The 11743-nt window shown below is 35.3% G+C and overlaps 1 protein-coding gene across 1 annotated transcript; it reads left to right on the top strand.

Moving 5' to 3' along the window:
* The first annotated feature begins 10755 nt into the window (after positions 1-10755).
* LOC145800658 (uncharacterized) lies at positions 10756-11226 on the top strand. Its single transcript, XM_082890376.1, has one exon. The coding sequence runs from the start codon at positions 10756-10758 to the stop codon at positions 11224-11226; it is 471 nt and encodes a 156-aa protein (XP_082746502.1).
* Positions 11227-11743: the final 517 nt, after the last annotated feature.

The following is an 11743-nucleotide window of genomic DNA, read 5'->3' on the forward strand; positions in this document are numbered from 1 at the left end:
TGTTTGGTTTTTATGCATATAGACTTACTTAGCGTAGACAGGCCTTAGTGATTGAGCTAATCTTAATGATTGTTCACATAACTGTGAGTAGGGTGGGCATTCGCTCGCTGGCCTGCCTAGCCGAACCCTATTTTTTTAGGGCTTGTGAATATAATTTTAGCCTAGCCTATAGGGCTGGGTTGGATTGATATTTTCAACTCGATTAATAAATGGGTTGGGTTTGGGAATTGTACTTTTGGCCCGCATTGGCTCGCTGGCTTGCCTAGCCCAACCCTATTTATTTAGGGCTTGTGAATATAATTTTAGCCTAGCCTATAGGGTTGGGTTGGATTGATATTTTCAACTAGATTAATAAATGGGTTGGGTTTGGGAATTGTACTTATGGCCCGGTCCGCTACATATTTAATTTAATAAATTAATTAATTTATATAATATATTAAAATATATACACCCTTTTAATTGTATAATTTTTTAATTTGTTTTTTATTTGATGTTAATAATTTATTTGTTGATAATGTAGGAAACTTAGTATTATCAGAAACAATTGTTAATGGTAATTCTAACTCTTCAGAAGATGATAATGAAATAGAGGAAAAAGTTTGAAATTTAAACCTGATTTTTTTTTTTTTAGTTTGATGTACTACTCTAACAGTTTGGTTTTAAAAACTTTGAACTTATGGAATTATGAGTGTGTTTGGTTTAAAAAACTTTATAATGTTTTAATTAATATGGTATTGAATATTTAACTATTAGTTGCTTGATAGACCTGTATTTATTTATGAAAAAATATTAAGTACTATAATGTTCAGTTTTTTCTTAATGACTTATGTATATAATTTGATGGATGGACTTATAAATTATAATTTCTACTGTGATTAAGCTTAAGATGATTATATAGGCCTGAACTCGTCCCGGTCCGGGCCGGTGAATTACCACCCCTAACTATGGGAAACTACTTTCAAATTGTGCACATAAGAAAAAGTTTAACCCTAATTTGACACATCAAATTATGTGTGCTAACAACTATTCATTGTCAATGGAGTCTATATGCTTCAAAATGTTTTGAAGTTCTAAGACATGAGCTCTAAAGGAGTTCTAGGGATGGGCCCCACTCCATTGACGTGATGTTTTGATTTTTTTTATTTATTTTTTGTACATCACTAGAGCTCTACTTAGAGTTCAAAATTTAGATCTCTCTATCATTGTTGCTATATGCTTAGATGGATTTGATGGTTGTTTTTCACTTATTGTACTGTTTGGATCTTAGATTTTTAAAGGGGAAAAAAAAAATTTAAACTTTAATTAATCACAGTACCATATATGAGTTTTATGTACTAAATTTTTTTGTCCTTGAAAGAAAAATTTTGTTACAAAAAAATATTTGAGGATCAATTCTTGTTATCGCTTAAAGGTCATCTCAAAAAGTTTAAAAGAGATTTTTGGCATGTTTGATTGGGTGGATTAGAGCATGGGATTGGGATTATTAATCCGTGGGCCCAATTATCCTATGTTTGTTTTAACATTTTGGTTTAAGATTATTAATCCAATGGATAATTAATCAAACAAATTTGTAAGATTATTAGTAATCGGGTAAGGGTGAGATTATTAATCCAATAGATATTAATCCAATTAGATAATGAATACCACACTAATTTAATAGGATTATTAATACTTCACTATTAGTCTTGTGAATCAAACATGACCTTTAAGAACAAAATTTTAAAAATGTTACTAATAAATACTCTTTTAGGGACAAAACCAATTTGGTAAAAAAAAGATTAGCTTTTTAGACAACTTTTGGTTCATAGTAATTCATCACTAAATGTTTAATTTTGTCGCTAAAATTATAATAATAACATTTTTGATAACTAAATATTTCATTTCTAAAAAATAATTTTGTTCATAATTTTGTTTTTTAAAATCTTAATTTATTGTAGTGAATAAAATCAATACATATACAAATCTGACACAAAAAAATTATGTAAATTTTTTATTTTTATATAACTCATATATTTATAGAACACTTGTAATTTTGACTACTTTGTTGTTTATGTTGAAGTTTGCTTGTAATGCATTATATTTGTCATAATTGTGGTAACGCTCATCTAAAGCTTAAAATGTCACTGTAAAAAATTAAGGTTTTAGAGATTAAAATTTAGTGACAAAATTATTTTTTAGGAACTAAATAATTTTGTTGCGAAAAGTGTCGTTATTATGTTTTTAGCAACAAAAATTGGACATTAGTGATGAATTATTATCCTTTTGGGACCAAATTTTTTTTCTCCAAAAAATAAACCATTTTAAGACGAAATTATTTTGTCCCTAAAAGTCTATTTATTAGTGACATTTTCAAAATTTTGCCGCTAAAAGCTTTATTTTTGACTTTTTTGGACGATCTTTTAGCGACTATACTCATGACGATGGAAATTGATCCTTAAATGTCTTTTGCAACAAAATTTTCATTTTTAGAGACTAAAAAATTTGATCTCTAAAACTCTTATATGTTGTAGTGTATATGATATGCAATTGCATCCCTTTGTCTTTCCTACACAGTAAATTATTTGGATAAATTACAATAAATCCCCCTTTAACTACTATTCATTTTCAAATTGTCCCTTAATTTTCAAAACTGGACATTCAACCCTCTTATAATTTTATTTTGTAACATTATACCAGTTCCTTCGTCACACCGTCAATATTTGGATGAAAATTTATCACGTGCACGTCACATGATACTGCAATTAACACTTTATCACTAATGTACTCTTGGTCTTAAAATCTTTGTCCTTAGTTATGACCTATTGTGGTATTAGTTATGTGTTGATTATTACTTAATTATACATATTATGGTATTAGTTATAATTCATTGTGATGTTAGTTATAACATTATTTTTGTTATAATCCAAAAGATTTTGAGTTTTATCTTATGTGGTTTTGGTTATAGATCATTTCTTTTAGTTATGAATCATTTTTTTTAGTTATGATTGGAAAAATTCAATTATGACATTTGTGTTAATCAATCTCACAAACATCATAATTTGTGCAGAGTATGACCCTAATTGTATACCCTAGTCATAGAGATCAAACTTGAAGCTCTTCCAAAAGCTTCAATCAACCCATTTTGTCATCAATTAAGTTTCACCATGGTTGGATCCACAACCAAAGACAAGGGGTGATAAATTGATTTGGTGTTGGAGTCATCTATGATGAAGGGACTTTCAGGTGGAGAGGAAGTGAGATAGATTGGGTAGGCACGATGGTAGTGAAGTGGTAGGGACGCAGTGTTGTGATGATCAATGGTGTCAGTCAGTAATGGGTTTTGTGGTGTTTTCTTAGTGATACGTGGTAGGTGAGGGTTGGAAGGGAAGATGACTAGTGGGGGAGAGGGAAAAGAGAAAGAGTGAGATTTAAATGTGTTGATTTTGAAAAATCATTTCATGGGTTGGCTTTTTAATCTATTTCTTTATGCTTAAACACAAGAAGATCGATAAAATCCCTTGAAATTTGCTTCTAATTTATAATATTGTTGGAAAATTGGTTGTATATAGGCTTATTTTGGGCCATCTTTGAGCCCAAAATTGAGTGGGGTCCACATGTCTTTTGGGGTGGGTCCGAAGAGGTGACGTGTTCCTTGTCGCGTGGTAAGTCACACCGTGAAGACGGTTCGTTAAAACCATTAATGAGTGAATGAGAACTTGGCGTCGTTTTCAGATTCGTGGAATGGACATTTAAAGAAGTAAAATATGGGTTTCCTTGAAATGGTTATGTCACATTGGAAACTTAAGAGAACTTATATGTGTACATAAGTTCTAGGTAGCAACACCCTAAGGAGCACCCGAAGTTTATAGAAGGGAGGAGTTATGGACAAAGTGAACCTTAGCCCAAACCACCACACTCGCGTGTCGCCATTGTCGTCCGGCTGATTGAGCTGAGCTGAGCGCAAGTGTGGGTTGTAGGTCGGGTCGATTCTAGTATTAATTTTTTAGATAAAATTTATTTGAATTTTTTTCAAATTTCTAGCGGGAAAATTAATTTAAATTTTGTGCCATTGTAATTTGAATTTGAAATTCAAAACTTTTTGTCCATAATGTGCGCCTCTTTTCAGATTCGGATTCCACAATAGTTCAATCAGTCCGAACAGTTTTCACCCAAATAGATTCAAAACTGCCAGACAGATTCAAATCTGCCAGCAATTTTCCAATAGATAGAATCTGCCCAGCAGTTATCTGTTGCACCTGTTCATTCAAAAAATCCACCAGTTTAGTTTGGTTTTCAGACCTGTTTGGGTCTGTATATAGCACTCCATTTTCCAGTAGTCGTTCAATTCGAAATTCTTCATTTTCCTTCTGCTTTTGCTCTCTTGCATGATATAATCTTCATATAATTTTTAGAAAAAATTCAGAGAGTAAGAACACATGTTTTTTATTCTCCGAAAAAATTGTTTGGAGTGCTACTACAATTTGTGAAGATCATTGTATCCTGAGAGATAGACGTCACTTAACCGTAAGTACCATAGCGGGGTGAATCTGTCTTAAGGATAGAGTATCACACACTCGGCGTGATCTTTTAATTATTTATTCGGTTTGGTAAAATAAATTCGGTACGTAAGTTATTTTATTTGTTTGATTTGTTTCAATTTATTTATTTTACACAGAATATTGTTCCAACAATCTTAAGATAGATTCGAATTATTCTGTTTACAGAATTTTTCGTTTGTTTCCTTTCTTCTTTCTTCTTCTTATAGAAATTATTTTCTGTGATTTTACAAAATAATATTCTGATTGGAAAACAAATAGTAGTAATATATTGTTTGACAGATAGTAGTAATATACTGTCTATTCTCTTTGACAACTTGTAATAATATACTGGTGTCATTAACAATTCAGAATATTTATTTGTGAAATTTTGTCAGAAATTAATTTTGGTTTTCAGAAATTATTTCTAAGTGTTCATTAATTAAAATTTTGTTTCAATATTTTAATTATTGAAGCTTTATAGAAATTTAATTTTCTGTGTAGAATTAATTTGGTTAAATAAAATTTTATTTTATTTTCAAATTAATTGAAAATAAAAATTACAATTCTAGTTTCTTTTATTTTACAGAATTTAATTTTGTGGTTTTGATTTAAATTTTCTGTGTAGTATAAAATTTTAATTATAATTTTGTTTTAAAATTTAGAATTCATGGCTACTGAAACTGGTGAAACTAATGCTCAAACAAGTACTAGTATGGTGGCTGCAATTACGCCTACCCCTCCTCCTGTTGTGACTGTGCCAATCAATCATTGTGAGAAGCTAGAGAAGTTTTCAGGAACTGATTTTAAAATATGGCAACAAAAAAATGTCGTTCTATCTTACAACTTTGAACTTGGCTCATTTTCTCCGTGAGAATGCTCCTACTCTGAATGAGGATGAAACTGACCAGCAAGCGGTTGCTGCGGTCGATGCCTGGAAACATACTGATTTCCTTTGCCAGAACTATATCTTGAACGGATTTGACAACACATTATACAATGTCTACAGTCCTATCAAAACAGCAAAGGAACTTTGGGGGTTTTTGGAGAAAAAGTACAAAACAGAAGATGCCGGCTTAAAGAAATTTGTGGTTGGCAAATTCTTGGACTTTGTGATAGTTGATTCTAAGATTGTGATCAACCAAGTTCAAGATCTCCATCTCATTCTGCATGACATTCACGTAGAAGGCATGTCTCTTAGTGAATCCTTCCAAGTTGTTGCCTCAATTGAGAAATTACCACAAGGCTGGAAGGAATTCAAGAACTATCTCAAACACAAGCGCAAAGAAATGTCCTTAGAAGAATTGATTGTGCGCTTGAGGATTGAAGAGGACAACCACAATTCTGAAAAGCGGACTGGTAAGCATCCAATGGAGTCTAAGGCAAATGTGATGGAACATGCTCCAAAAGCAAAGAAACGAAAATTTTCTGGAGAAAATTCATCACAATGCTCTAAAGAAGGGAGGGGAAAACTAGAAAGTACAAGTTTAATGGCAAGTGTTACATCTATGACAAAGAGGGACATTGGACCAAATATTGCCGTAGCAAAGGCAAAGGCAAAAGCAAAAGAATAACAAGTAAGAAGCCTGCTCAATCCTATATGACCGAAGTGGAAAATATTTCCAATGGTGCAGATGACATAAATCTTTCTGTAGTTGTTTCCGAGGCAAACCTTGTTGGAAATCCTAAAGAATAGTGGGTGGACACTGGTACTACTCGCCACATCTGTGCCGACAAAAAGATGTTCACATCTTATTCAGTGGTGGACAATGGTGAACAACTTTTTATGGGCAACTCTTCGACTTCTAAAGTTGAAGGACAAGGAAAGATTGTACTTAAGATGACATCTAGAAAGGAACTTACTCTCAACAATGTGCTGCATGTACCGGACATTCGCAAGAATCTTGTTTCCAGATCTTTGTTGAGTAAAGATGGGTTTAGGCTAGTTTTTGAAAGTGACAAGTTTGTACTTACCAAAACGGAATGTATGTAGGAAAATGTTACATGTTTGATGGCCTTTTCAAAATGAATGTAATGACTGTTGTACCTTCTGTTATTAATAAAAATACATCTTCTTCTTACTTGCTTGAGTCTTCAAATTTATGGCATGGTAGACTTGGACATGTTAATTATGGATCTTTACGTAGATTAATTAATATGGAATGTTTACCTAAATTTGACATCGATTCAAATCATAAATGTGAAATTTGCGTTGAGGTAAAATTATCCAAAACTCTTTTTTATTCAACTGAAAGAAGTACGAAACCATTTGAATTAATTCATAGTGACATTTGCGATTTTAAATCAATTCAAACAAGAGGTGGGAAAAAGTGTTTTATCACTTTTTTAGATGACTATACTAGATATAGTTATGTTTATTTAATTCGAACCAAGGATAAAATTTTGGAAACTTTCATTCAATATAAAAATGAAGTTGAAAATCAACTTGGTAAGAAAATAAAAAAACTAAGAAGTGATAGCGGTGGTGAATATGAATCACCTTTTGGTGAGTTTTGTAAAGAACATGGAATAATTCATCAAACCACCGCTCCTTACTCACCTCAACAAAATGGAATTGCTGAAAAGAAAAATAGGACTTTAAAAGAAATGATGAATGCCACGTTAATAAGTTTTGGATTAGCTTAGAACTTGTGGGGGGAAGCAATACTTTCTGCTAATTATATACTTAATAAAGTACCTTAAAAGAAAGTGAATCAAATACCTTATGAAAAATGGCATGAGAGAGTACCATCCTACAAATACTTAAAAGTGTGGGGGTGTTTGGCTAAAGTAGCTATTCCTAGTCCTCAAAAGACTAAGATAGGTTCTAAAACTATTGATTGCATTTTCTTTGGTTATGCCAAGAATAGTAGTACATATCGGTTTTTGATTTATAAATTAGAACATTCCAAAATGCATGTAAATACTATTATTGAATCTTGGAATGCGTCTTTCTTTGAACATGTGTTTCTGAACAAGACTGGACAATAGGCTAATACTAACAAAAGATCTCATGATGCTATTACTACTCAGGATCAAGAACATGATCAAGAACAAGAGCAAGAGATAGATCAAAATGAGGAAGAGGAACTTAGGCGTAGTAAACGTGCTAGAACCTCAAAATCTTTTGGTTCAGATTTTCTAAATTTTTTGTTAGAAAATGAGCCTTTAACTTTTAAAGAAGCTATGTCCAGTCCTGAGGCTCCTTTATGGAAAGAAGCTGTCAATAGTGAAGTTGAATCCATCTTGCAAAATCACACTTGGGAATTGGTCGATTTGACACCAGGTTGTAAACCTCTTGGGTACAAGTGGATTTTCAAGAGAAAAATAAAAGCGGATGGATCAATTGACAAATACAAAGCAAGACTTGTGGTCAAAGATTTTAGACAAAAGGAAGGTCTTGATTACTTTGACACATACTCACCGGTTATAGAATAACATCTATTAGAATGCTAATTGCTATTGCATCTTTGTTCAATTTAGAAATTCACCAAATGGATGTGAAAACCGCTTTCTTAAATGGTGAGTTAGATGAAAAAATTTACATGGAACAACCAGAAGGATTTTCTGTTCTAGAAAAAGAAAAGAAAGTGTGTAAATTGATTAAATCATTATATGGTTTAAAACAAGCGCCAAAGTAATGGCACGAGAAATTTGACAAGGCAATGATGTCAAATGAATTCAAATTAATGAATGTAACAAATGTGTTTCTATTAAAAACACTAGCAACGGTTATGTTATAGTATATCTTTATACGGATGATATGCTCATCATAGGTAGTAATAATGACATAATTAAAACTACCAAGAAAATGTTGAATAAACATTTTGACATACCTTTACATAATCAACCCTATGATTTGGAATTGATGGAGGAGAAACTGACCGTTGGAGGAGAAACTGGCAACCATGGAACATCAACAGAGGAACAAGATTACCTTGATCGGAGCAAGAAAAAGGTTAAAAATAATGAAAATCCTGATGCTGAATTCATGGAAACGGGCTATGACTGAACTGTGGAGGAAACAACAGATCAAATGGGCACCATCGGAGAAACTGGTAAGGATAAGAGCATGCATAGGTCTTTCAAACAAGCTCTCCTCAGATCTCGTTTCAATGAAACTGAAACAGAACGCAGTTTTGATTGCGAAGCGGCATATCTCTCTTCAGATGAAGAGATGGAAAATGAGAAGGACACAGAGGAAGCTATGGAGGGGGAAGGGAACACCTCGCACCCGGTTGTGAAACTTCCTGCTGGGCTACTCAAGAAAGTAAGAGAGCCATGGAAGCAATGTTTAATTATAAGATTGTTGGGACGGCAGGTCGGATATAATCTCTTTGTAAGCAGAATGAGAAAGGTGTGGAATTTGCAAGCGGATTTTGAAACTCTGGATATAGGCAATGGTTTTTTCATCGTAAAATTTGAAATGATGGAGGACTATACTAAAGTTTTCACTGGGGGGCCATGGGTAGTTCTAGATCGATATGTAACAGTCCGCAAATGGCAACCCGATTTTAAATCGAATGACGCAGAGGAGGATACAACGGCAATCTGGGTCAGGTTTCCTAACCTCCCCATCGAATACTATGATGAAAAAGTTCTATATCATATATCGAAGGTTCTTGGCACCCCCTAAAGATCGATATTAACACGGCTATGGCGGCTCGCGGGAAGTATGCACGAGTATGTGTGGAAATGGATCTGCGCAAACCACTTATCTCGCACCTAACTATTGGAAGATACCACTACGTGGTAGAGTATAAACATCTACATACGTTGTGCTTTTCTTGTGGCCGCGTGGGTCACCGGAAAGATAAGTGCCCTGAATATCCGGTGATTTCGTCGGAGAAGATGATGCAAAATGTTACCATTAAAACACCAGGGTTAGATTCTGAGCCGGGTTCATCAAGGCCCACTGGGAACAAGAATAAGGAAGCTTGCACAGAGGAGGAGAAAAGTGGATATGGCCCATGGACCATTGCCCCAAGTCGACGGAAATTCCAGCAAGGAAAACATAAGTCTAAGGCCCAACAATATAAAGGTAACAGATTTGAAGTCCTAAATTCGACTACTGTATATGGGGAAAGCAGTAGAGCCCAGGAACATTATATAGATCTAGATTTGGGCCACAACATTGCCACAAACAGTATTTCTTATGGTCCAAATCAAAGACCGTTGCCAACTAATACACAGAGCTCACCTGGCATGGATGTGGACCAAACCCAATTGGTGGAGGATATGGGGCCAGCTCTAGGGCCAGCTTCAGGGCTGGGTATAGGACATGGGCCTAGTGCCAATGGAGATATCCCGTAGATAACGCAGGCTACCATCCAAAATGAGGGATCAGCTATTAGCTCAGATGGAAATAACAAACAAACAAACCCTAACTCTCTCACTAGCCTCAAACCTTCCCTTGTTGATCATACCACACTTGGTTCAATTGTTTCGGTAGGAGGTAAACCCTCAGCTCATCGATCGAAAGCTAGAGGGGGGAAAGCACTGGGTCATCTCGAAATACACGAGGCTAAGAGAAATGGAAGAAACCGCCGAGAACATCATGATGACCGAACATCGAGTGAATCAGTTCCGAACCCTGCTGTTTATGATGACAGAGAGCTGGCCAACCCTTCAGCTGTCGTCCATGGATTTGCTGATTTGGAACTGTAGGGGCGCGGGTAATGACCAATTCTGTAGGAATCTGCGTAAACTAGTGCAAATGCACAAACCTGACATGCTTATTCTCATGGAGACCAAAGTGGAATTGAACTCAATGGGGATGTTTTTCAATAATCTTGGGTACACTGCATCAACCCATGTAGACCTGATAGGAAGGAGTGGTGGAATATGGCTATTATGGATTCCTAGCCTAATTAATGTCCGGGTTAATGAAGCAAGTTCCTAGATGATAACTGCTACAATTTCTAGACAGGAGTATCCTGAGTGGATCCTCTCCGCCATCTATACCAGTCCGAACCCCAGAATGCGTGATGAATTATGGAAGGAATTGGATACCATTGCGCAAAATATCCAAGCTCCATGGATGGTAGCAGGGGATTTCAATGACTACTCCAGCTCAACTGATAAAAGAAGTCTATTATGTTAGCAAGGTCACACCTCCAATCAAAGTCACAGAAGAAGCCAGAAATTCACAGACAGGGTAAACAGTTGTAATCTTATGGACTTGGGTTGTGTCGGACCTCGGCTCACTTGGACGAATAACCGAAAAGGGTGGGCTAATACTATGGTGCGATTGGATCAGGCTCTTTGTAATGCAGAATGGAGAACCTTATTTCCTGAAGGTTATGTTCGAAATTTGCCTCGTACTTATTCAGATCATTCACCTCTCATTGTCCACACTCAAGGTACGAATTCTTATCAGCCTTCTTGCAAGTCGTTTAAGTTCCAAGCTGCCTGGATTACCCATGAGGGTTTTCAGACAGTTGTTGAAAATTGCTGGCCACCTCACAACACTCATAACCTGTTGGGAAACTTGGAGTGCATGAAAACTGTGGCTAATAATTGGAATAAAAATGTTTTTGGCAACATCTTTAGACATAAACGTTGGCTGCTTGGTAGGATAAATGGAATTCAAACTTCCCAAGCTAACCACTATTCCCACAATCTCCATCAGCTTGAAAATGATCTTATTGATGAATTTAATAAAGTGCTATACCAAGAAGAATTGCTTTGGTTCCAAAAGTCTCGGGTTTAGTGGTTTACCCAAGGGGAGCGAAACACTAAGTTTTTTCACCTGTCCACTCTCGTTAAGAGACGCAAGGTTAAAATTGAAGTTTTGAAAAATAATGAGGGCGTTTGGGTTGATAACCTGTAACAACCCTCATTTTGACTTAGTTATACTTGCATACATTTATGGATGATCTTGTTTTAATATGTGCATTTGCAAATCTTGTCTTGTTTTGCTTGAATGATTGCTTGCACGCTTTGTTCTTGTCTGGTGTGTTGCCGAGGTCATCTTAAGCCTAGACACCTTCGAAACCTTTGTCACTTAGAACTATCTTGGAACCCCATTGGTTGACATCAATTTTCACCCTGGCATATTGGCCGAGATGTCACCATCTAGGCCGAGGTGTGCGTCGCCTAGGCCGAGATGTGCATCATCTAGGCCGAGATGTTAATATGTAGGCGTTCTAGATCCTTGATCCTTGCATGAGTGATTTTGTTCCTGGAATGGTATGACCTAGACCGAGGTGTGGCACATCTAGGCCAAG

Source organism: Camellia sinensis, chromosome 10, assembly GCF_055761805.1.
Source record: "Camellia sinensis isolate YWXY chromosome 10, ASM5576180v1, whole genome shotgun sequence".
Classification (NCBI taxonomy): domain Eukaryota; kingdom Viridiplantae; phylum Streptophyta; class Magnoliopsida; order Ericales; family Theaceae; genus Camellia; species Camellia sinensis.

Coding starts and splice junctions, on each gene's coding strand:
- LOC145800658 (XM_082890376.1), top strand. CDS start 10,756: ATGGTGCGATTGGATCAGGCTCTTTGTAATGCAGAATGGAGAACCTTA.